Source organism: Emys orbicularis, chromosome 7 (assembly GCF_028017835.1).
Source record: "Emys orbicularis isolate rEmyOrb1 chromosome 7, rEmyOrb1.hap1, whole genome shotgun sequence".
NCBI classification, from domain to species: Eukaryota; Metazoa; Chordata; order Testudines; family Emydidae; genus Emys; species Emys orbicularis.
In genome coordinates this window covers 2,019,780-2,045,488 of record NC_088689.1, presented here as the reverse complement: position 1 = coordinate 2,045,488, position 25,709 = coordinate 2,019,780, and the positions used below count along the sequence as shown (strand labels likewise).

At 60.8% G+C, this 25,709-nt stretch overlaps 1 protein-coding gene across 1 annotated transcript in view; it reads right to left on the bottom strand.

The window, feature by feature from the left end:
- The window catches only part of LOC135881966 (prominin-1-A-like), a 35,288-nt gene extending 11,463 nt beyond the window's left edge, over nucleotides 1-23,825 (bottom strand). Inside the window, exons 1-13 of the mRNA XM_065408739.1 lie at nucleotides 23,696-23,825; nucleotides 16,660-16,721; nucleotides 16,010-16,215; nucleotides 14,302-14,422; nucleotides 13,985-14,048; nucleotides 12,952-13,041; nucleotides 5,904-6,094; nucleotides 5,418-5,492; nucleotides 4,785-4,848; nucleotides 4,146-4,305; nucleotides 2,398-2,550; nucleotides 1,244-1,367; nucleotides 367-458 (exon numbers count right to left, since the gene is read on the bottom strand). Coding sequence (XP_065264811.1) covers nucleotides 367-458; nucleotides 1,244-1,367; nucleotides 2,398-2,550; nucleotides 4,146-4,305; nucleotides 4,785-4,848; nucleotides 5,418-5,492; nucleotides 5,904-6,094; nucleotides 12,952-13,041; nucleotides 13,985-14,048; nucleotides 14,302-14,422; nucleotides 16,010-16,215; nucleotides 16,660-16,721; nucleotides 23,696-23,825 — 1,532 coding nt within the window. The remainder of the gene's footprint in view (nucleotides 1-366; nucleotides 459-1,243; nucleotides 1,368-2,397; nucleotides 2,551-4,145; nucleotides 4,306-4,784; nucleotides 4,849-5,417; nucleotides 5,493-5,903; nucleotides 6,095-12,951; nucleotides 13,042-13,984; nucleotides 14,049-14,301; nucleotides 14,423-16,009; nucleotides 16,216-16,659; nucleotides 16,722-23,695) is intronic.
- Nucleotides 23,826-25,709: the final 1,884 nt, after the last annotated feature.

Below are 25,709 nucleotides of genomic sequence, written 5' to 3'. Positions count from 1 at the left end.
GTCCGGCCCATGCCCAGGGAAGGCTGGGAGGAGGGGGCGCTGCCCGTGTGGCCAGCGGGATCCCCTCCATCCTGTGGGCCCCTGGGCTGTTCACCCAGCGGGTCGTGCCACGCAGGCGTCCAAGGCCAGAGACCTGCCCCCACCCCACGGACACGGTGCAACCCCTCAGCGCTCTACAGAGCTCAGCCATGCAGGGCCCGCTCCAGGGCATCCTTCCTCAGTCCCCAAGAGATCAAAATCGTCCCACCACCCCATGTGCAAAGAGGGAAACTGAGGCACGGGAAGGGCCTGGCCCTGCAGGAAGGGAGGGTAGGGAGGGGCCCCAGGGCGCTCTGGGTCATGTCCCCAGGCAGGGCTGGCACTGACTTGTACACGCTGGAGAGGGTCACCGTCCCGCCCTGCAGCCCCAGCATCTCCGACAGGTTGAAGCTCGCAGTCAGGTCCGAGGTCTCCAGGAACTGGAAGCAAAGAAGTCAGGAGAGCGGCTGAGACCCTGAGACCTGCCCCAGCCAAGCTGCACAGCGCCGGCCCATCCCAGGCCCCGGGGGGCAGGAGCTCCACGCCCCCAGCCTGCCCTCCCCGAGGCAGGCTCAGCTCCCGCGTGGAAAGGGTTTGCGAGGTTCCTGCTCCTCTCTAGAGGGGCCTCTGCAAACTCGACCCTCACTGCAGCCCTGTGCCCGGGAAGGACTCAGGGCTGGGCCGGCAGGGACCCCAGGGCTGGGCTAGCAGGGGCTGTGGGTCAGGAGTGAGGGGCACCGGCAGAGCTGGGGGGAGCCCAGGGTTGGGCTAGCAGGGACCCCAGGGCTGGGCTAGCAGGGGCTGCGGGTCAGGAGTGAGGGGCACCAGCAGAGCTGGGGGGAGCCCAGGGCTGGGCTAGCAGGGGCTGTGGGTCAGGATTGGGGGGCACTGGCAGAGCTGGGGGGGGGGGCAGGGGCTGCGGGTCGGGAGTGAGGGGCACCGGCAGAGCTGGGGGGGCAGGGCTGGGCTAGCGGGGGCTGCGGGTCAGGACTGGGGGGCACCGGCAGAGCTGGGGGGGGCAGGGCTGGGCTAGCGGGGGTTGCAGGTTGGGGGTTGAGATGCCCACTCTGCTGTGTTTCTGTCTCCCTCCTGGCCCTACTCACACCCCCAGGCCCCTGGGTTGGGGAGGGAGGTTCTGATCTTCCCTCGCCCTTTTCCACCCCCTGGGCAAGGCAGAGCCACCACCGGCAGTGACACTGGTGGGGGCGCCAGGCCGGGCTCTCACCGGCAGGAGCTGCCCGCTGTGCCAGGGCCGGCAGACGAGCGTGTCGGCATTGCCACCCAGCAGGAAGGTCACCAGCACCAGCAGCATCAGCAGCCAGGAGAAGAGGAAGCTGAAGCCAACCCCCCTGTGAAGGCAGAACGAGCCGTGAGCTTCCACCCTGGGCACCAGGCCCGACCCCGGGCACCCACACGCAGAGACCCCGGGCACGCGCCTGAGAGTCCCTCCGTCTCCCCCCCGCATGCAGAGACCCCGGACACCCGCACGCAGAGACCCCGGGGCCCGTCGGAGAGCCCCTCTGTCCCCCCCTGCCCAGATACCTCTCCGTCCCCTTCCCCCCTGCCCTGATACCTCTCCGTCCCCCTCCGTCCCCCCCTGCCCTGATACCTCTCTGTCCCCCTCCCCCCTGCCCTGATACCACTCCAACGGCCCCTCCATCCCCCCCAGCCCTGATACCTCTCTGTCCCCCTCCCCCCTGCCCTGATACCACTCCAACGGCCCCTCCGTCTCCCCCAGCCCTGACACCTCTCCGTCCCCCTCTCCCCTGCCCAGATACCTCTCTGTCTCCCTCCCCCCAGCCCAGATACCACTCCAACGTCCCCTCCGTCCCCCTCTCCCCAGCCCTGATACCACACCAACAGCCCCTCCATCCCCCCCAGCCCAGATACCACTCCAACGGCCCCTCCTTGCGAACCAGCCTTGGTCATTTCATGGCTCATGACCTGCCTGGAGACCAGAACCCAACGTACTGTCCCGGTGTGGCTGCCCCACAGCTGGATGCCCCCTCAGTCCTGGGCCCACGTATCTCACTGCTCATCACTGGCTCCCCTCTGCCTTTGCCTGCTAGACCCAGGAGCCCCCCTCTCAGAGCCCCCCTCCACCAGGGTCGGGTCACCTCTGGGCCGCCCCTTGGCTAACGGAGGAGATGGGGCTCGGCGCGGCTCTCCCCAGCCCCCCAGTCCTGCTGAGCCCTCCCCAGTCCGTCCACGTCTGGGTCGCAGTGCGGGCGCCACAACTGGGTGCAGGATCCCGTGCAGGTCTCCCCAGTGCCGTGCCGGGGGTCCTGCCGCTATCCGACATCACAGCCCCCGCATGGGGCGCCCCGGGGCAGCGTGGGAGCCGCTGTAACGGCGCCGGGGGCCGCGGGGGGCTCTTACGCCATGAAGAAGTCCCCGCCGGAGTTGGAGAGGCAGCAGCGCTCGGTGGGCAGCACCGACGGCTTCAGCCCGAGGGCCCCCAGCACCAGGGCCAGCAGGTAGCACAGGACGATCAGCAGCACCACGCAGCAGAGACAGACGCCCACGATCCACCTGCGGGGGAGACGTCAGAGACCCGGTCCCTGGTGGGGCAGGAGTCTGGGGGCTGGCGGGGGGTCACCCCCTGCAGCAGGGGAAACCTGCTGCCAGACTGAGGGGGGTCTCTCCTTAGAACAGATCCCCCCTCGTCCCCAGGGCGCCCCAGCCCTCGGTGCTCCGGGGGACACTGGGCTGCTCCGAGCCAGGGCTGGCTGCTCCCCCGCGGCGCTCCCCAGCCCGACAGCAGGGCTCAGCCTGCGCTCCCCTCGCGCCCCCCAACAACCGCCCCCCTCCGAGGGCAGGGGGCTCAGAGCCCACCCGGGCGTCGGTCCCACACCCCGACGCAGGGAAGGAGCCCTGCAGCGCGTGAGCTGGGGACACCACACCACGCGCCATGCAGCTCCGGCCCCGGCGACCCCCCAAGAGTCCCCGACGGATCGGGGTGTGACGTTGCACTCTATAGGATTTTATGAAAATATGCTAATGTAACTGGGATATGCTTCATGCAAAAGGTCTCTTGTAAGGTATCATTGCAAAGCTTATAATCTCCTGAGTGTGATCATCCTATTTGTATAAATGTACCACTCTTGTATCTGGGACTAGAAATATGAAATATAACTCTGAGGGCCTATTGTCATTATGCAAAGTGTGGGCCATTAATGGTGGTTTGGAATCTTGATGGCTCCCACTAACCAGGACCATTGTCTGCAGATGGCTGTGTTTACCTGTTAGTCTTCCTGTATATGTGTGTGTGCTGGCAAGGGGGTAATGAAGTCTTGCAGTGACATGTGATCACGTCACCTGACCTGGAATCCATCTTTAACCTGGTGCTTTTCCAGTGGGGGGGTGGGGGACCCAGAGGGACAAAGGATTCCCACCTTATGCAAAAGAGATATAAGTGGGTGGAACAGAACAAAGGAGGAGCCATCATGAGGAATCCCCCAGCTACCACCTGAGCAGGAGCAAGGGCTGTACCAGGGGAAAGGACTGTGCCCAGACTAGGAAGGCTCCAGTCTGTGAAAGAGACTTATTGAAACATCTCTGAGGGTGAGATTTTATCTGTACTCAGTTGTATTACTGTATTAGGCTTAGATTTGCGTGTTTTATTTTATTTTGCTTGGTAATTCACTTTGTTCTGTCTGTTACTACTTGGAACCACTTAAATCCTACTTTCTGTATTTAATAAAATCACTTTTTACTTATTAATTAACCCAGAGTATGTATTAATACCTGGGGCGGGGGGGGGGGGGGAAACAGGTGTGCACAGGGGAGCTTTACACAGGGTAAAACGGATTTATTTGGGTTTAGACCCCATTGGGAGTTGGGCATCTGAGTGTTAAAGGCAGGAACACTTCTGTGAGCTGCTTTCAGTTAAGTCGGCAGCTTTGGGGCAAGTAATTCAGACCCTGGGTCTGTGTCGGAGCAGACGGACGTGTCTGGCTCAGCAAGACGGGGTGCTGGGGTCCCAGACTGGCAGGGAAAGCAGGGGCAGAAGTAGTCTTGGCCCATCAGTTGGCAGTTCCCAAGGGGGTTTCTGTGATCCAACCCGTCACACAGGGAGCCCCAGGCAGGATCAGCCCCCACGCGGGGGGCAGCGGCCCAGCCCCTACCTGTAGCGGTCGTAGGTGGCGACCTGCGGCTCATAGTCCTTGGCCCGACTGCCAATGGTGTCCAGCGCGGCCGTGACGTTCCCCAGCGTGTCCAGCACCGGGATCTCACTCCGCACCCCACCAATCTTCCGCCTGACCTCGGCCAGCTGGCTTCGTGCGTCTGTGGGAGACAGGGACAGGCACGTCAGGGACGCACAGGCACTGACGGCTGCTCCCGTAGCCTCCCGGGGCCCACGCTCCAGTTCCCCCTGCACAACCCACGGGGCAGACGCAGCCCGCGGTGGACAGATCTGAGGGGGCAGCAGGTGGCGGGGGACAAAGGAGGAGGAGAGAGCCTGAGAATGGGAGAGCTGTGCTGATTGGACAGGAAGGGAGAACATGGCGGGGGGCAGAGGGGAGAGCACAGACCCACTTCATAGGCCAAGGTGGGGCCTGGACCCCTGGCTCCGGGGAGGGACAGGCAGAGCCCCTAGGGGACAGGCAGGGCCCCGGTCATTACAGGGCCCCGTCCCAGAGCAGGGAGCCATGGTGGCTGGGGCAGGAGAGGTCTCCCCAGAGGGAGGGGGAGGAGGTGCCCCAGGTGACCCCTTCCCGTCCTTCGCGGGCACCCCTGTATTACCAGACGGCAGCACCACTTACCCGCCACCACCTTCTGCGCCTGCTCCTCTACCCTCGTGGGGGTCTTGTTCAGCGTCTCGTTGGCCTGCAGCCCCAGACACGGACAGGGGAGAGACAGACAGACAGGCTCAGATCCCAGCCCAGGGCCCCAACGCAGAGCACTGGGCGAGGGCAAACGCACCACCCGGCCCTGCTCCAGCCCCACTCCCCAGCCCCACATGCCCCGGCACAGGGGACGGTCAGAAATACCCAGCACTGGCCAATGCCATAGGCTCAGCACTGGCCCGGACGGGCCGCTGGGCTCTCCCCATACGGGGCGGGGTACCACGACGGAGGCACTCTCAGCCCCACCCCAGGCAGCACTGGCAGGGCACTGGGCTGGACGGACCGTTGGCCTGCTCCAGGTCGGGTGGGGGCAGACGCCCGGCTAGCACGGTGGGCATTTTCCGCATGGCGCCAGTGGTTTGGGTCCCTTGCCCCGCCCCAGAGCCATGGCTTGGAGACGCAGGCTGAGGCAGGCATGGCTGGGTCGCTCACCCCTGCCAAGCCGCACCCTGGGGCAGGGAGAGCTGGCAATGCCCCTACAGACCAGCCCCACAGGGTGCCGGGCAGAGCCACGTCCCGCTAGCCCCGCGCCACCCCCCCAGCCTGTACCTGCTGCAGGGCAGCGCTCAGGTTGGCACTGGTCAGGTTATTCAGCAGTTCCAGCTGGCTGCCCACGTCCGGGACCTGGGGAAACAGGAGCACCTGGGTCAGACGGCAGGGCTGACGCGTGGGGAGGAGGTGCCGGGCTGAGAGGGTGCCGGGCAGAAGCAGGGTGCTGCTGGGAGCTGGCTCCGTCTGGGCCTGGCTACGTACGTACCAGCAGGGGTGGCAGGACGGCGCCCATGTGAGCGCACAGACGTATGTGCACATGGGGAGGTCAGCGGGTATACTGGGGGGGTATTTGCATGTGGGGGAGGTTTCAATCCCCCCAACCCCATGCACCCATCCAGCCCCCAGGCACCCCCCCCACCCTGTGCCCCCTACACCCACCCAGCCCCCCATGCCAACCTGTAACCCATGCACCCATCCAGCCCCCAGGCACCCCCCCACCCTGTGCCCCCTACAGCCCCCCAGCCCCCCGTGTGCTCGCCTCACCATGCGGAAGTCGGCGTCGGGGGCCAGGCCGCTGACGGACACCTGGGCGCAGGGCGGGTCACAGCTCTGCAGGGTCCGGTTGATCCGGTCCTGCAGACGGCTGAGGTTCTGGTTCAGCTCCCCCTGCAGCTGCTGCAGGCGCAGGCCTGACTGGTTCACGGCTTGGAGCTCCCGATCCGCCAGGTCCGTCACTGGGGGGCGACAGCAAGGGGCTCCGATGGCTCAGTCCTCGTCCCGTCTGCACCGTGCCCCAAGCCAGGGACAAACAGGGGAGGGGCGCATCCCTGCGACACCCCCTGACTGTGCCACAAGGGGGACCCCCAGACACCCCCAAGGTGACCCCTCAGCCGGGGCTGGGGCGAGCGGGACCAGCCTGTCTCAGACCCAGGGGCGGCTCTATGGTTTTTGCCGCCCCAAGCACGGCAGTCAGGCAGCTTTCGGCAGCACACTTGCGGGAGGTCCGCCGGTCCCACGCCTTCAGCATCCCCGCCGCCGAATTACCACCGAAGCCGTGGGACCAGCAGACCTCCCGCAGGCATGCCGCCGAAGGCAGCCTGACGGCCGCCCTCACAACAACCGGCATGCCGCCCCCCGCGGCTTGCCGCCCCTGCTCAGACCACCTTGCTCACTCCCACCCTGCTCCGTGCTGCAGGGGTGGGGGAAGGAGTTGGGAGCAGCCTCTGCCCAGGCCCTGGGGGCCACGGTGAATCGGGGGATCCCAGGGGATGGTTAATGGGGGAGTTTCTCCAGCCCAGGGTCCCTGGGTTCCTGTGATTCTCTGTGCCCCTCAGGTGTTGGGGCTGGGGGGGGGGTGACATTCTATACCTTGGGGAGCGTGCTGTAACCCCCATATCATATCGTCATGATCTTACTTAGAAAGCAGCCTTGTAAGGTATCTGGGGAAAGGTTCTGATCTGCTGAAAGTCATTTCTCTCTCCATAGATGTGTATCGTTCATGCATACTGTGACGAAGTGGGGGGTTTCTTGTTTTCTGTGGAGTTTTCAATGGTTTGCATGCGGAGGGGGTGGGACTCAGTTTCCCTGGGTGTTACTGGTTTAACGAGGTGAGGGGAGAGGGAGTTTGTTTTGCAGAGGACCAGAGAGAGGACTTGGGGACCCAGCCGATGGCCTGGAGGATGGATACCCCAGCGACCGGTGACCTGACGACCTGGAGGCCCAACTGAGGAGACGCAGCCGGTTCTGGCCAGTGGGCGGACAATGGGCTGCAGAGTGAGGACCCAGTGACCTAACCAGCCGGTTCCAGCCAGAGGACAGAAGGGAGGAGAGGAGGCCCCGGTTTACGACCCTGTTTACCTGGAGAGAAGACAATGGACAGAGGCGGGGCCTGGGGCCGGTGATCTCAGATGCCCAGCTGGGAGCAGGGGGGCTCTGGGCTGGAGAGGGGGAGCAGGCAGAGCCCACCTGGATGCAGAGAGACTGGGATGTGCTGGGCTGACGGAGGCCAGGCCTGAGGCCCTGAGAGTTTCCTGTGCTGTGTTCAACTCTCAATAAATCCTCCTGTTTTATGCTGGCTGAGAGTCGCTCCGGGCTAGAGAACAGGGTGACATCAACCCCTTCGGGGGTGGAGGCCCCGGGGGTCCAGAGCGAGTGGACTCCCTGAGGGGGCCCACGGCAGAGACAGACGTGCTAAGGCTCAGAGAGGTGCGGCTCCAGGAGGTGGAGGGGCTTGACCCCGAGAGAGAGTGGACCCCCGAGAAGGGCTGTCGCACTGAAAGGGGCACCCCCCCCCGGACCACACGGGGCCAAGAGTGGGCATGATCTGTGAGTCCGTGACACATACAAAGTTATGAGAATTGTGTTGTATGGTTGTCACTAAAACATGCTGTGAGCTGGGGAATCGGCCAGATATTCAAGCGGCGAACAGCAGAGGCTAACAGAGGGAGTTTGCCTGGGGAGAGCTCCCTGAGGCTTTCATCTGCAGGTTTCTCTGAGTAGTTCTTGCAACAGCTGAGGAAGCTGTTAAGAGGAAGGTGATATGGAAGGTGAGCGATCAGCTGTTGTAAACTGCACAGGTTGTGCCATGTTTGTCTTTCTTCCACAGGACAGAAGCGACTTTGTCTGTACAAAGTGCAAGCTGGTCTCCATATTGGAAGAGAAGGTTCGAGGTCTGGAGAAACGAGTATCGACTCTGCGTTGCATAAGGGAAAATGAAGATTTCCTGGACAGACGTCAGGAGATGCTTCTACGGCCACAATGTTCTGAAGATTCAGAGCAGGCGCAGCAGGGACAGACGGATGATGAAGAAGTTTGGCAGCATGTGACCTCCAGAAGGAGAAAGAGGAGCGTCCATGTACCAGCAATGGAGATACAGGTGAGCAATCGTTTCCATGTTCTCTCTACAGGTACTAATGCGGAGAGTGGAGTAGATGACCCATCTGAGGGAAGGGAGCAGAAGGAGACTCCACCGATTGGAAGGCAAAAGATGCACTGTCCTAGGGATGGGGGTTCCACAACCACCACTCCCAAGAGGAGGAGGAGGGTGGTGGTGGTCGGGGACTCCCTCCTCAGGGGGACTGAGTCATCTATCTGCCGCCCCGACCAGGAAAACCGAGAGGTCTGCTGCTTGCCAGGAGCTAGGATACACGATGTGACGGAGAGACTGCCGAGACTCATCAAGCCCTTGGATCGCTACCCCTTCCTGCTTCTCCACGTGGGCACCAATGATACCGCCAAGAATGATCTTGAGCAGATCACTGCAGACTACATGGCTCTGGGAAGAAGGATAAAGGAGTTTGAGGTGGAAGTGGTGTTCTCGTCCATCCTCCCTGTGCAAGGAAAAGGCCTGGGTAGAGACCGTCGAATCGTGGAAGTCAACGAATGGCTATGCAGGTGGTGTCGGAGAGAAGGCTTTGGATTCTTCGACCATGGGATGGTGTTCCAAGAAGGAGGAGTGCTGGGCAGGGACGGGCTCCACCTAACGAAGAGAGGGAAGAGCATCTTCGCCAGCAGGCTGGCTAACCTAGTGAGGAGGGCTTTAAACTAGGTTCACCGGGGGAAGGAGACCAAAGCCCTGAGGTAAGTGGGGAAATGGGATCCTGGGAGGAAGTAGAAGCAGGAGAGCGCAAGAGGGGAGGACTCCTATCTCATACTGAGAAAGAGGGACGATCGATGAGTTATCTTAAGTGCCTATACACAAATGCAAGAAGCCTGGGAAACAAGCAGGGAGAACTGGAAGTCCTGGCACAGTCAGGGAACTATGATGCGATTGGAATAACAGAGACTTGGTGGGATAACTCACATGACTGGAGTACTATCATGGATGGATATAAACTGTTCAGGAAGGACAGGCAGGGCAGAAAAGGTGGGGGAGTTGCGTTGTGTGTAAGAGAGGAGTATGACTGCTCAGAGCTCCGGTATGAAACTACAGAAAAACCTGAGAGTCTCTGGATAAAGTTGAGAAGTGTGAGCAACAAGGGTGATGTCATGGTCGGAGTCTGCTATAGACCACCAGACCAGGGGGATGAGGTGGACAAGGCTTTCTTCTGGCAACTAGCAGAAGTTGCTAGATCGCAGGCCCTGGTTCTCATGGGAGACTTTAATCACCCTGATATCTGCTGGGAGAGCAATACAGCGGTGCACAGACAATCCAGGAAGTTTTTGGAAAGTGTAGGGGACAATTTCCTGGTGCAAGTGCTGGAGGAACCAACTAGGGGCAGAGCTTTTCTTGACCTGCTGCTCACAAACAGGGAAGAATTAGTAGGGGAAGCAAAAGTGGATGGGAACCTGGGAGGCAGTGACCATGAGATGGTCGAGTTCAGGATCCTGACACAAGGAAGAAAGGAGAGCAGCAGAATACGGACCCTGGACTTCAGAAAAGCAGACTTTGACTCCCTCAGGGAACAGATGGGCAGGATCCCCTGGGAGAATAACATGAAGGGCAAAGGGGTCCAGGAGAGCTGGCTGTATTTTAAAGAATCCTTATTGCGGTTGCAGGAACAAACCATCCCGATGTGTAGAAAGAATAGTAAATATGGCAGGCGACCAGCTTGGCTAAACAGTGAAATCCTTGCTGATCTTAAACGCAAAAAAGAAGCTTACAAGAAGTGGAAGATTGGACAAATGACCAGGGAGGAGTATAAAAATATTGCTCAGGCATGCAGGAGTGAAATCAGGAAGGCCAAATCACACTTGGAGTTGCAGCTAGCAAGAGATGTTAAGAGTAACAAGAAGGGTTTCTTCAGGTATGTTAGCAACAAGAAGAAAGTCAAGGAAAGTGTGAGACCCTTACTGAATGAGGGAGGCAACCTAGTGACTGAGGATGTGGAAAAAGCTAATGTACTCAATGATTTTTTTGCCTCTGTCTTCACAAACAAGGTCAGCTCCCAGACTGCTGCACTGGGCAGCACAATATGGGGAGAAGGTGACCAGCCCTCTGTGGAGAAAGAAGTGGTTCGGGACTATTTAGAAAAACTGGACGTGCACAAGTCCATGGGGCCGGATGCGCTGCATCCGAGGGTGCTAAAGGAGTTGGCGGATGAGATTGCAGAGCCATTAGCCATTATTTTTGAAAACTCATGGCGATCGGGAGAGGTCCCGGATGACTGGAAAAAGGCTAATGTAGTGCCCATCTTTAAAAAAGGGAAGAAGGAGGATCCGGGGAACTACAGGCCAGTCAGCCTCACCTCAGTCCCTGGAAAAATCATGGAGCAGGTCCTCAAGGAATCAATTATGAAACACTTAGAGGAGAGGAAAGTGATCAGGAACAGTCAGCATGGATTCACTAAGGGGAAGTCGTGCCTGACTAACCTAATTGCCTTCTATGATGAGATAACTGGCTCTGTGGATGAGGGGAAAGCAGTGGATGTGTTATTCCTTGACTTTAACAAAGCTTTTGATACGGTCTCCCACAGTATTCTTGCTGCCAAGTTAAAGAAGTATGGGCTGGATGAATGGACTGTAAGGTGGATAGAAAGCTGGCTAGATCGTCGGGCTCAACGGGTAGTGATCAATGGCTCCATGTCTAGTTGGCAGCCGGTTTCAAGCGGAGTGCCCCAAGGGTCGGTCCTGGGGCCGGTTTTGTTTAATATCTTTATTAATGATCTGGAGGATGGAGTGGACTGCACTCTCAGCAAGTTTGCCGATGACACTAAACTAGGAGGCGTGGTAGATACACTAGAGGGTAGGGATCGGATACAGAGGGACCTAGACAAATTAGAGGATTGGGCCAAAAGAAACCTGATGAGGTTCAACAAGGACAAGTGCAGAGTCCTGCACTTAGGACGGAAGAATCCCATGCACAGCTACAGACTAGGGACCGAATGGCTAGGTAGCAGTTCTGCAGAAAAGGACCTAGGGGTCACAGTGGATGAGAAGCTGGATATGAGTCAACAGTGTGCTCTTGTTGCCAAGAAGGCTAACGGCATTTTGGGCTGTATAAGTAGGGGCATTGCCAGCAGATCGAGGGACGTGATCGTTCCCCTTTATTCGACATTGGTGAGGCCTCATCTGGAGTACTGTGTCCAGTTTTGGGCCCCACACTACAAGAAGGATGTGGAAAAATTGGAAAGAGTCCAGCGGAGGGCAACAAAAATGATTAGGGGTCTGGAGCGCATGACTTATGAGGAGAGGCTGAGGGAACTGGGATTGTTTAGTCTCCAGAAGAGAAGAATGAGGGGGGATTTGATAGCAGCCTTCAACTACCTGAAGGGGGGTTCCAAAGAGGATGGAACTCGGCTGTTCTCAATGGTGGCAGATGACAGAACAAGGAGCAATGGTCTCAAGTTGCAGTGGGGGAGGTCTAGGTTGGATATTAGGAAACACTATTTCACTAGGAGGGTGGTGAAGCACTGGAATGCGTTACCTAGGGAGGTGGTGGAGTCTCCTTCCTTGGAGGTTTTTAAGGCCCGGCTTGACAAAGCCCTGGCTGGGATGATTTAGTTGGGAATTGGTCCTGCTTTGAGCAGGGGGTTGGACTAGATGACCTCCTGAGGTCCCTTCCAACCCTGATATTCTATGATTCTATGATTCGCTCCCCAGAGGCAACAGCAAGGAAAGTAACTAACGCCCAGGCGGGAAGTCGAACAACCCATCAGCAGCCATTGTCCAGCAAGGGAGCTACAATGCGATGACTCCCCTGCATGAGGCCACACCAGGGGAATTGTTAACCTTGCTTGGCGAGACTCAGCAATGCCCCCAGACATGCCTGGACTTGTGCTCCCCAAGCACATGGACTGAGGGTATAAAACAGGCAGGGTGGACACATACTGGGCCCTGCTCCTGCCCCCACCTCTGCTGCAAGCAACCAGGACTCTGAGAAGAAGACAAGACTCCAACACAGGAGACTGGCCCAGGTCCAGGGAACAAACCTGTGTACTAAGGACTGCAACATCCAGTGGGGTGAGAAACTGCTTCATCTACTTGCTGCCCAGTCTAATAGGGCTGAGAGTTTAGGCTGCCAGCTTATGTTTTATTTTCTTTTGGTACCACTCTGACTTTTTGCCAATCACTTACAATCTAGCTTTGTCGTTAATAAATCTGTTGGTTTATTCTACTGAAGCAGTGCGTCTGGTTTAAAGTGTGTCAGACTCCCCTTGGGATAACAAGCCTGGTACATATCAATTTCTTTGTTAAATTGATGAACTCATATAGGCTTGCAGCGTCCAGCGGGCACAACTGGACACTGCAAGACGGAGGTTCCTAGGGTTGTGTCTGGGACCGGAGATATCGGCTAGTGACATTGGGTTGCACAATCCAAGGAGCAGTTTACAAGCCAGAGGCTGTGCGTGAACAGCCCAGGGGTGGGGGTTCTCACAGCGGAGCAGGGTAAGGCTGGCTCCCAGAGTCGAGGGTTGGAGTGACCTAGCAGATCACCGGTCCAGATAACACCAGAAGGGAACGTCACAGGGGGTTACGCTGCCCCCCACTGCATAGTGTGCCCCCTGGCACCACCCCGAGCCCCCACAGTTTTCCCACCAAACACCCCCAGGGTTACTCTGTCCTCCACCCCCTCGCCGTAGGGGCTTGTTCCCCCCGGTGTCTGGGGGAGCCCCCAGCCCACACCTGCCCCCCTCAGCCCCAGGGCCGGTACCTTCCAGCAGGAGCGTGGCGGAGGCCAGCGCCCCGTACGCCTCCTCTCCCACCTCGGAGATGATCCTGCCGCCCAGGATGGGCCCGATGTCTGCGAAGAAGGGGGCATCGCTGTTACCTCGGGCCCAGCCAGACGCACGGCCACCAGGCAGGGCTCCAAACCCCGAGCCCCTGTCTGGCCCGGAGAGTTCACTCCCCGCCCCACCTGCCCCCCAACATGGGCACACGGGGGAGCGGGCAGCGGGCGCAGAACGAGCTGGCCACGGAGCCCATGTCATGCTACGGTCCCTTGAGAGGAAGTGGCTAAAGCTACTGGCTGGGAGCCAGGACTCCTGGGTTCCTTACCCCTCTGCCACTGCCCTGCTGGGTGCCCAGGGCCGGCTCCAGGCACCAGCTTGCCAAGCAGGTGCTTGGGGCGGCCACTTCGGAGAGGGGCGGCACGTCCAGCTATTCGGCGGCAATTCGGCGGACGGTCCCTCACTCCCGCTCGGAGCGAAGGACCTCCCGCCGAATTGCCGCCGCAGATCGCGATCGCGGCTTTTTTTTTTTTTTTTTTTTTTTTGTGCTGCTCCAGGCGGCAAAAACCCTGGAGCCGGCCCTGCTGGGTGCCCATGGGCAGGTGTGGCAGGGAGAGTGACCCTGGCTGGGCTGGAGGGGGCTGTGCCATGGTAGGGGGTGGGATGAGAAAGCAGCCAAGAGGGAGAGGAGGGGAGGGGAGGGGCAGGTGGGCAAGAGCCTGGAGGCCCGGAGGGGGCCCAGTGCAGGTGGCCAGCCAGTGCCCCCTGCAGCCAGGAACGGGCTCCTGGGGCCCAAGGGTGTCGGGCTCCATACTGGGGCCGTACAGGCAGGGAGCAGAGCCCCGTGCAGCCCAACCCCCACCAGGGCTCTGAGCGCTGGGGCAGGGCATCCCCATCCCCCCTGCCCCGGAGTCAGGTCCCCACAGCCCCCCGCCCCGGAGCCAGGTATCTGGGGCCACGCCCTCCCCTGGCCCCCACAGCCCCCGGCCCCCCACAGCCCCCCATGCACAGACTCACTCTGGAGGCTGCCGTTGGCCCGGCTCACCGGCACGTCGCTGGAGGCGATGATGAAATCCACTTGCTGCAGAGACAAGGAGAGGGGGGTGAATACGGGCCTGGCTGCAGAGGGGGCTCCCGCTCCCACAGGGGGACTGCACCATACCCAGCAGCAATGGACTAACTCAGGGGACTGCATGGGTCATTCCAGGGCAGGCCCCTGGCATCCCCGCCCTGTGCAGACCCTGGGATCCACGCCCTGCCAGTCTCTGGCCCGCAGGATGGGCGGGGCTGGGGGGCTCCGGCAGGCAGGTGAGCAGCGGGGGCGCTGCACGTACCTGGGGGATGGAGCGGACGAAGATGCCCAGGTTGTCCAGCGTGGTGTTGAGGGCACCAAAGCTGCCGTTCACGGCGCGGGAGACGCGGTTGTTACTGATGAAAGCGCAGACGTTCCCAGCCCTGGGACAAGGAGAAAAGGGGGTGGGGGCAGCATCAGCACACGGAGACCTGGGGGGGCCCTAGCTATGTGCACTGAGCCCCCAGACTGTCTATGCACAGCGGGGCCGGCTCACAGCCACTGGCCTCATGCTCTGAGAGTCAGGACTCCTGGGCTCTGCCAGGGCCTCGCTGCCCCGCCCCGTGCCTCAGTTTCCCCCCAGTGAGGTCCACCCTTGGAGGGTGAGGGGGCATAACTAACAAGCCAGCGTAAAGCGCGGCTCGCAATGAATGTGCCAGCCCTGCAGCTTCGTCCCGATCCCAGGTCCATGGTCACCCCACTGACCCCCCTTTCCTCAGGGTGACAACGGCACCGTCACAAACCCAGGAGGTCTCCAAGCTGCACACACTGAGCCTGCGAGCTTCACTGCCACAGCAGGGGTCGATCCCTGGCCACTATCGGCTGAGCTAAAGGAGAATCGCCACTCAGGGTACAGGGCTTATGACACACAGATTAGCAGCTCTGATCCTGCCCAGTAGGGAGCAGTGTGGCTAGCCAGTCCATGGCAAGCACTTCTAGAACCCTTCTCCCTTCCAAGGGACTCAGTGGGAGCTAGGCCCCGAACCCGCCCCCCAGAACTCCTTGGGACACCCCAGACTTTGCACGGGTTAACCAATCAACTCCCGCTTGGCACCAGAGAATTCCATCCTCCGCCACAGAGATGGAGAAACTGAGGCAGAAGGGAGCGACCTGCCCCAGCGAGTCTGGCCAGGGCTCAGCCGGATCTCCAAGTGCCGGATCCCAGCTCTCCAGCCATTGCTCCAGCATCACCTTGCTGCTCACACTCAGTGGGGCGAGCGGGGGGGTAGCCCCCCCATTCCTGGTTACTAGCTGGGTCCTCCCCCCCCCCCCCGGGGTCATTCCAAGGTGCCGTGGCCTGGAACGCTCTAACCCCGGGTTGAACTCAGACCTCAACTTCCTGCGGCTTCCGGCCCTTTGTCCTCGGGCAGGAATCTGCTCCTGTGAACAATGGGGACTTCCTGGTGGGTCCCTGCCTCGCCCTCCTGCTTTCCCAGCAGCTCTCCCCCGCAGGCACCGGCGCCTCCCCCCCCCCATTGCAGCTGGGCTCCCCGGCCTTGCACCCAGTCCCTCCCCACCCAAAGGTGTCTCCTGGCTCCAGAGAGCTGGGTCTCCGCGTCCCAGCCGCTCTCCAGCCAGAACCTCAGCCCCGGGGGAGCAGGGCTCCGTGCAACGGGTCACTCACGCTCGTGTGTTCGTCCCCTGGGTGGGATCACAGCCTCAGCGCACAGATAAAGCCCCCAGGGGAGGGTGGGGTTGAGCAGCCGGCCCAGGCCACCCCACTGTGCGAGAAGAGATGACGGGGCCAGTGGACGAGACCAACCTGGGGACCCAGGGATCTGCCTAGCTCAGAGGGGGTTAGTAACACCTGGTCATCCGGGGCCCTTCCCAACCCCCCCTCTATACAGGGTAACTGCACCCCCTACGAGGCCAGCGACCCACGGCCACGCAGCAATGCCAGAGCTCACGGCGCTCGGGCTCTACACTGAAATACGGCCCGCGGAGGCGCTGGGCCGGAGCGCGGCACTCACAAGATGAGGGTGGTGACCAGCAGCACCGAGGCGAAGAGCGCCCTGCGCCGGCAGCCCGTGCGCTTGCTTTGTTTCTGGTACATCGTCCCCCCGCAGTTCCCGCAGCAGCGGCAGCAGCAGAAGCAAAAGCCGACCAGGGGCATGAGGATGATGAAGAGGAGGCCGATGGCCGTGCAGACCAGGAAACCCACCTCGTAAACCAGCACCTAGGGCGAGAGCACGAGTGTTAGCAACGTCCATCCCAGCAGCGCCCGCGGCCCTGGGCCTCACTCCTCCCCCCCGAAATGCAGCTGCCTCTGGGGCGGAACGCGCCAGCACTGAACGCAGCGGGGCAGGAAGTGAAGGAGCGACACTGCGGGGGAGGCGCAAGGATCTGGGGAGACAGAAAGGAGTCACCAGCTCTGGAACCTGGGCAGGCCGCTGGGCTTTCTGCCCGGAATCGGCCCACGTGCCTTGGGGTTTGATTCTTCCAAAGCGCTCCAGTCTGCTGCCCCTGTCTTCAGCATGGATGGCATCGCTGGGGGGAGGGCATCAGTTGGGGCATGGCTGACCTCAGAGTCCGCACTGAGCCCTGACAGGGACCTTCTCCCTCTGTGCCTATGGGGGGCCCTGCCCCATGCCCTGCCCCATGGCCCCGCCAGGGCCCTCACCTCTTTGTACACGGCAGGGTTCGTAATGTCACTTTTCTGCTGGATCAAGTTGGTCAGGAGTTCTGGGGAAAAGGAGCAGAGAGGGGGGTTAGCACCCTAGAGACGCCACGGCCCGAAGGGACTGTCCTGCCCCCCTCTCCCCCGCCCCAGTCCGACCAGCCGCGTGACCCAGGCCCGAGAATTCACCAAGCGATTCCTGCTTCGAGCGCAGGAATCCGGGGCCGCGCTGGAGCAGAGCTTACAGGGACAATCCCTGGTTACACTAACACTGCACAAAACGCCCATGGCTGGTCCGGGTCAGCTGGGTCAGGCTGCAGGGCTGTAAAACTGCAGTGTAGACGTCTGGGCTGGAGCCTGGGCTCTGGGACTCTGCCGGGGGGGGGGGGGGGGCATCACCCTCCCCACACCCACCCACCCACCGAGCTCCCTTTCAGCAGGAGCTGGGATGAGCCTGGAACCCGCAGCCTCTCCCATAAGCCATGGTGCGGTCCCTCCCTTGACTGGCTTGGCCCCGGTGTGACCTCGGCACCAGCTCTGTTTGCCTTTGGGGGGCGCATAGATACACCGGAGGCCTGCCCCATGGGCCCGGGTATAACAGTGCCAGCCCCACCCGCCAGCCTGGCCAGCGCTCCGGCTAGTCCAGAGCCGTGCCGGGAGAGCCCAGCCTCCGGCCTGCAGCCAGGCCCTGCCAAGGCACCCGGGGAGCTCCTGCCTGGCCTGGTGCCCCCATCTGATAGCCGTCAGTAGGAGCCAGGAACCAGGGGCACAGGCTGGGCCATGCCCAGAGCCAGCCCCCAGCCCACGGGGTTCGGATAAAAGGGGACCTGGCTCTGGATCTCTCGTGTCCCAGGTTCAGGCCCTGGCTGCAGCGTCTCCCGGGCGAGTCCGAGCCAGCCCCATCACAGCCATGCAGCCAGTGGCCCCAGGAGCCACGGCACAGAGCCCCGAGCCATGGCAGCACTGCCTCCCCCAGCGAGCCCCAGCCCAGCAGGAGGCCCCCCCGCCCCCTGGTGCTCTCATGTCTCCTCCCGGTCCTGGTCACGCCGGCCCCTCCCTCCCCACGACCCGGAGCTCGAGGGCAGAAGGTTTGTGTGGAAGAGACACCACTGAGCAAAAGGCTGGCGCTGCTGGGAGAGGGGTGGGGCTCAGTAGGGGGCGCTCTCCCTTCGCAGTCTGTGCTGACCCCAATACCCCAGTGAGGCGCTAGGGGGCGCTGTGCTGCTGGGAGCGGGGTGGGGGGCTCAGTAGGGGGCGCTCTCCCCTCACAAGCAGCGCTGACCCAGTGCAGGGCTAGGGGGCGCTGTGCTGCAGGGACTGGGGGTGAGGCTCGGTAGGGGGCGCTCTCCCCTCGCAGGCAGCACTGACCCCAATACCCCAGTGCAGCGCTAGGGGGCGCTGTGCTGGAGGGGGCTGGGTGGGGCTCGGTAGGGGGCGCTCTCCCCTCGCAGGCAGCACTGACCCCAATACCCCAGTGCAGCGCTAGGGGGCGCTGTGCTGGAGGGGGCGGGGTGGGGCTCGGTAGGGGGCGCTCTCCCCTCACAGGCAGCACTGACCCGGTGCAGGGTTAGGGGGCGCTGTGCTGCAAGGACTGGGGGTGGGGCTCGGTAGAGGGCGCTCTCCCCTCGCAGGCAGCGCTGACCCGGTGCAGGTCTAGGGGGCGCTGTGCTGCTGGGAGCGGGGCTCAGTAGGGGGCGCTCTCCCCTCGCAGGCAGCGCTGACCCGGTGCAGGGCTAGGGGGCGCTGTGCTGCAGGGACTGGGGGTGGGGCTCGGTAGGGGGCGCTCTCCCCTCGCAGGCAGCACTGACCCCAATACCCCAGTGCAGGGCTAGGGGGCGCTGTGCTGGAGGGGGCAGGGTGGGGCTCGGTAGGGGGCGCTCTCCCCTCGTAGGCAGCGCTGACCCGATGCAGGGCTAGGGGGCGCTGTGCTGCAGGGACTGGGGGTGGGGCTCGGTAGGGGGCGCTCTCCCCTCGCAGGCAGCACTGACCCCAATACCCCAGTGCAGGGCTAGGGGGCGCTGTGCTGGAGGGGGCGGGGTGGGGCTCGGTAGGGGGCGCTCTCCCCTCGCAGGCAGCGCTGACCCGGTGCAGGGCTAGGGGACGCTGTGCTGCAGGGAGCGGGGTGGGGATCAGCAGGGGGTGCTCTCCCCTCGCAGGTAGCGCTGACCCGGTGCAGGGCTAGGGGGCGCTGTGCTGCAGGGGGCGGGGTGGGGGGCTCAGTAGGGGGCGCTCTCCCCTCGCAGGCAGTGCTGACCCAGTGCAGTGTATGGGGCGCTGTGCTGCAGGGACTGGGGGTGCATCTGCCCCTGTAGAAAGCAGAGGTCACAGGACTGCAGTGGGGATCACGTCCGGCCACGCTGGGCTGTGATCCCCTCAGCTGACAGTCTCTTTCCCGAGGGCTGATATGCAGACATGGGCCGGGCTCACCCCAGCCCAGTGGGCACCAGGGACTCCACCTGCTGGGGCATATCCAGGGGATGTTCTCTAGTGAGTCCAGCCGGGCCTGGCAACCCCACAGCTCTAATTCCAAACTGCACAAACTCCTCCCTTTCCAGCTGGGGCTGGCTTCCTTCCCGTGTCCTGCTTTCCCCTTGCATCACCCCAGAGCCCCACTTATCCCCCTGCCCCCCAAGCCGCGGTGTATTCGCCAAGCTCTCCAGGGCAGAGCCGCGCACCGTCACACCTGTGCGGCAGCAGGAAGCAAACCATGATATCAAACAAGTCAGGTCACTGCCAGGAACCAGATGGCTTGTTTGCAAACTGCAAAACAAACAGGAGATCCAACGGGGCGACAAGGAAACACAGGCCCAGGGGAGACAAAGGGAGCAAACAAAAGCACCTCAGGCCCTCGAAGAAAGCAGGGGAACCGGTCCAGATTGGGTGGGGGTTAGGGGAACCAGAGCACTTTCCGAACCGTGTGTAACAATCGCTCCACCTGCCACTGCAGTGCAGCCACCTCGGGGGCGGAACATGGCAGCTGTTGAACAGCAGCCGGCAGCGAAAGGGAACTCGGTCTGCAATGGTTGCTGCAGAAGGACCAGTCTGGGCAGACACCAGGGCTACTCGCTCTAGGATCTCAGCTCACCACAAGCAGCCAGGACCCTGGTCGTACGGCTCCTTACAGAGATGGTCCCTCCAGCACCCCCTGGGCTCTGGCTCACAGGGAAGAATCAGCAACCCCACTGCCTGCACCCCCAGCTTTCCTAGGCAGTCTCCCCCCCAATCCCCACTAGACCCAGGTCACCCCCTCCAGCACCGGCCCACATCTGTGTGCATTACAAATGGGGAAGACTCATTATCCTTGTTTTACAGAGCAGAGAAACCGAGGCACAGAGAGCCCAAAGCCAGCGTTTTCACTGACCCCAGGTGCCCAAGCTGAGACCCCTCAAAGGGGCCTGACTCGCAGAGGGGCTGGGCCCCACAAACCCGTCTCTGGCCAGCGGGACCCACGGGCGCTCTGAGCTCTGCAGATCAGGCTCCAGGCGCCCCAAATTCAGTGGACACTTTCGAAAAATCGGCCTCATGCGACTCGCCCCAGTCCACAGAGTGAGTGTGGCATGGGACCCAGGAGTCCTGGCTGCCAGCCCTATGCTTTGACAGGGGCTGGTAGGCTGTCACACGCAGCTCTTCCTGCAGTGGTTCGAAGCAGACAGGAGAGTCCTGCCCTTGGAGATGAAGGATTCCCAGCTACTTCCAGCTGGCTCACAACAAACGCCTCTGTTCCCCGGGGACAGAGCCGGTCTGGGTGCTCCCCTCAGGACCCCACCCGCTACTGACTCACAAACTCGGGTCAGGCTCTGCAGAGAGGAGCCCAATCCCGGTAGCTGCCAGGTGAGAACATAAGAATGGCCAGACTGGGACACACCAATAGCGTATCTGGCCCAGGATCCCAGCCAGAGAACGCTTGGAAAATAGCACTGGCTGGGTCACAGAAAGCAGCTGGATGATGGGATGAAACAAGCATCATGGGACATAAGGACATAAGAACGGCCAGACTGGGTCAGACGAAAGGTCCAGCTAGCCCAGTCTCCTGTCTTCTGACAGTGGCCAATGCCAGGTGCCCCAGAGGTAATGAACAGAACAGGGCAATTATCGAGTGATCCATCCCCTGTCGCTCATTCCCAGCTTCTGGCAAACAGAGGGTTAGAGACACCCAGAGCATGGGGTTGTGTCCCTGCCCATCTTGGCTAATAGCCATTGCTGGGCCTGTCCTCTGTGAACTTACCTAGTTCTTTTCTGAAGCCAGTTATACTTTTGACCTTCACAACATCCCCTGGCAACGAGTTCCAGGGGCTGACTGCGCAGAAGTACTCCCTTGTGTTTGTTTTAAACCTGCTGCCTTTTCATTTCATAGGGTGACCCTGGTTCGTGTGTTATGTGAAGGGGTAAATAACACTTCCCTGTTCACTTTCTCCACTCCAGTTACGATTGTATAGCCCTCGATCATATCCCCCCTTAGTCGTCTCTTTTCCAAGCTGAACAGCCCGTCTTTTTAATTTGGAAGCTGTTCTATGCCCCTAATCACTTTTGTTGCCCTGCTCTGTACTTTTTCCAATTCGAATATATCGTTTTTGAGATGAAGCGACCAGAACTGCATGCAGTATTCACAGTGTGGGCATGCCCCGGATTTCTATAGTGGCATTATGATATTTTCTGGTTTATGATCTATCCCTTTCCTAATGGTTCCCAACATTCTGTTCGTCTTTTTGCCTGCCGCTGCACATTGAGTGGATGTTTTAGAACATAAACATAAGACCATAAGAACGGCCGTACCGGGTCAGACCAAAGGTCCATCTAGCCCAGTATCCTGTCTGCCGACAGTGGCCAATGCCAGGTGCCCCAGAGGGGGTGAACCTAACAGGTAATGATCAAGTGATCTCTCTCCTGCCATCCATCTCCACACTCTGACAAACAGAGGCTAGGGACACCATTCCTTACCCATCCTGGCTAATAGCCATTAATGGACTTAACCACTATGAATTTATCCAGTTCTCTTCTAAACGCTGTTATAGTCCTAGCCTTCACAACCTCCTCAGGTAAGGAGTTCCACAAGTTGACTGTGCGCTGTGTGAAGAAAAACTTCCTTTTATTCAGAGAACTATCCTCAATGACTCCGAGATCTCTGTCTTGAGCTTATTTAGATCCCATAATTTTGTACGTTTAGTTGGGATTTTGTTTTCCAAAATGTGTTAGGCTGTGTTTATCAACATTGAATGTTATCTGCCAATGCTGTTCTGTTGCCCAGAGACAAGGTGGTTAGGTAATACCTTTTATTGCACCTTCTGTTGGTGAATCACAACAGAAGCTGGTCCAATAAAAGATATTACCTCACTGACCTGGTCTCTCGAATATCCTGGGACCCACACAGCTACAACACCGCTGCATACATCTTGTTGCCCAGTCACCCAGTTTAGCGAGCTCCCTTTGTACCTCTTCGCAGTCTGCTTTGGATTTAACTGTCTGGAGCAGTTTTGTATCGTCTACAAACTTTGCCAGCTCACTGTTTACCCCTTTTTCCTTGTAACGGACAGAAATAATCAACAAACTGCCACATACAAATCCTGAGAATCCCAGCCCTGAGCACGCCCTCTGCACACACACTGCTCTGACCCAGAGCGCCAAAGAACTCACCCCGCAGAGCCAGATGCCAGCTACAGCGCGGGGCTGCAGGAGCTGTCCGCACTACACGGCTCTCGGGCCTCAGCCCGCAGGCCCCCTCAAGGCGGAAGGGCTTTGGGGCCAGCCTTTCATTCACACTGGGTCCCAGAGTGCTTTACAGAGCCCCCGCCAAGCGAGAGCAGGTGAAACCGGTGACATGAAGTCTGGGTATATTTGTCGTGCAACCTGTTTATTGACACTCTATGCACCAGTGCTGGGATCACAAACAGCGCGCAGGCCACCCCCTGCTTGCAGGACTCTCAGCTTAACGCCAGGGCCCGGCTCCCACGGAGCAAATCTGCCCCCAGCACTGGCTCTGGCGAGATAAACGAAGGCAGAGAGTGAACTCTCCTGCCCTTTCCAACAGTTCCCCAAAACCAGGCTGCATCACAAACACACGCCCAATGCGACACTCCTGAGGCTGAGCACAGCCCGCTGCCTCCGGGGAACAGCACCTCCTGGGACACCCCCACAGCCCCACAGATAACGAGGAGCGGAGGGCTGAGCCGAGAGGCCGGTGGAGAACTGGGTGGGGCGGGGAGACGAGTGAGACGCACCCTCTGCCCCAGCTGGGTCTCTGCTCCATCTCCCATCAATGACCCCGTCCCCAGTGCCCCCTTTGTCCCCTACCCCAAACCTTTCCCCACTGGCCCCTGTCATGGCCTCCTGCCAGCCCCCATCATTCCCATCCCTCAGGACTCCACGTCCCCTCCCAGAGGCAGTGGATTGCCCATTCAAAAGTAAATGGTTCACTTTACTAGGCCCCAGCAGGCTACACATCCCCCTCCCCGGGATGCTGTAACTCACACCACAGCCCTTCCGTCTGTTACATTGCACCACGCTCCTTGCATAGCCGCCAGCCTACGCGGCCTTCGGGCTCAGCCTGCCGCAGGCTCCATAGATCTCACAGCACTTTGCACACATGCATCGCAATCCCATCCGATCGGTGGGGAAACTGAGGCACGGGGCAGGGGCATGACCAACCCAAGCTCAGCCGGCAAGCCAGGCATAGAACCCAGGGGTCCTGCCCCCCAGCCTGGGGTCCCGGGCATGGGGCCATGCTGCCTCCCGTGATAACACATTCAGCTAATGAGCTGCAGAGCGCTGAGCGGCAAATGCCAGGGTGGCAGACGCGGATCTGTGGGTGCGCACAGGGCCGGGGGGACATTCAGGGCAGGGAGCGGAGGGACGACGTGTGTGGATGGTGCTGAAAGCAGCTCTTCAAACGGGATCCTGCAGGGACCCAAGTAACCTGGGTCTGACCCTTCCCCGCCCCACACATCAGTGCCTGGGAGCTGCAGCCACCTGCCCTGCCCCACCCCGGGAAACCCAGAGAGAGGGGGAGGGCAGCAGCCTGGGGACGCCCGCACCATGCTCTTACCGGCTGGGAAGGCATTTGGCTGTACCAGCCCCAGGAAGGAGCGCACCATGCTGGACAGGCCGGGCAAGCTGCCCGCGGGGGGCGCCGGCCCCGGCTGGTACTCCGGCTGTGAGAGGTTCTGCAGGGCCATCCTGGGCCAGGCTCCAGGGCAGCTCCAAGGGCCGCCAGGGGGAACGTGCCGCTCTGGGGGTGCAGTTAGCTCCTGGCCTTCCTCCACACGGTGCTCCCCAGCAGGGCCAGGCTCCTGGAACAGACAAGAGGTGTGAGCAGGCCACAGACCCAGCAGGGCACTGGGCCCAGCAGGAAACGCAGGGGAGAAATAAAATACCTGCTGCTTCCTGCTGGGGGAGAAGAAAGAGGAGTGGCTGTTCAGACAAGCCCCAGGCAGGGATACACACTGCAGGGCAGGGCCAAGCCAGGTGTGGGGCAGCCCCTGGGGGGCAGGAGCGAGCTGGGGACACCCCATAACACTCCAGAGCAGGGGAGCAGCCGAAGCAGCCCTTACCCTTTCCCGGCAGCCTCCTGGTGCCAACGGCTGCCCGCGAGGGGTGGGCGAGCCTGCGGCCCTGAGGCCACCAGCATGTTGGGTTTGTGGGTTGCCCATGTTAATTTATGATGAGAGAAAAACAGCCTACCCCCCACCCCCCCGGCTCCTCCTGCCCCCCACCACAAGGGCCTTGCCCACGTCTGGCTCAATGTCCCCTCCTGCCTCACCCGTGGCCTTGGGCAGCCTCTGAGGTAGAGGATCCGCAGGCAGAGGGTTATGGGTATTCTGCCCCCCCCCAGAACAGAAGCAACCCTGGGGTGTCTGGCAGTGCTGGGGTGTGTGATGCCCCGAGTACCCCACTCTCCCCGCAGCCCAGCCCGTTAGCAGGTTGCTGGGAAGGCGTGGTTCCCCCATATACCCCCCACACCCAGTTTTTTGCCCTGATTGTCATACACTCTTGCTTGGGCTAGCGGGCTACAGAGACGCCGCTCTCCAGCCGCCCAGCTCGGACGGCAGCCAGCACCAGCGGAGAAGTAAGGGTGTCGGTACCGCAACTCCCCCTACAATAACCTTGCGACCCCCCCCCCCCCCCACACACACACACACAGAGTTCCTTTTTGGGTCAGGCCTTCTACAATTACAACACCCTGAAGTTTCAGATGTAAATAGCTGAAATCATGAAATTTATGATTTTTAAAATCCTATGACCGTGACATGGACGGTGAATTTGACAGGGCCCTGCTCCTGGGGCAATACAGCGCAGCAGCCACCAACGGGTTAATCTGGAAACAGCTGGCTCCAGGCTGGGCCCAATTAACCCCTTCAGGGCTGTTGCACTATGTGTGGGCCATTAACTCCGTCCCCTAGGGGGTGACATCTGGGGCAGCCCTGTGGGTCAGGGGTCAAAGGGTGTCCAAGCAGCGAACACGAGTCCTGGGCCAGTGCCCTCTCCCTGGCCCCCTCCCCGTCGGCTAGAGGCAGCCCCTCCCCAGGAATAATGGGGGAGCCCCAGTGCTCTAAGGGAGTAGGGTGACCCCCAGGTACACACTCCCTGCCCCCCTAGTCGCCTAGGACAGGCTCCAGCTGCTGCAGCCAGGGTCTGCCCTTGGGAATCTCCCCAGAACCTGATCCGAGTTGCCCAGAGTTTCCTTGTTGCCCGGCCGCTCCAAATGCTGGGGTGGGCACCCAAGAGGGTCACCCCCAAGGCGAGGGCAGGGGCCCTGTTCTGAAGGGCAGCGCTAGCCCCAAGAGGGAAGGTCACCCTGTAGGCCAGCGCGGTACCCGCAGGCAGGGGAGGGTCACAGCACACTGGTGGGTGACCCAGGAAGGGAGCCCCCTTTCCCAGGTGGGTACACAGCACCCACTGCTACATCAGATCAGAGGGCAGGTTGGCCAGCCTGAGCAAGGACTGCGCAGCCAGATGCACCCCACCCACCCCCCTTGGTCCTTCGGGGGGGACTCGGGACTGGGAGTCCAGATGCCTGGGTTCAGTTCCCAGCTCTGGGAGGGAAATGGGGTGTAGTGGTT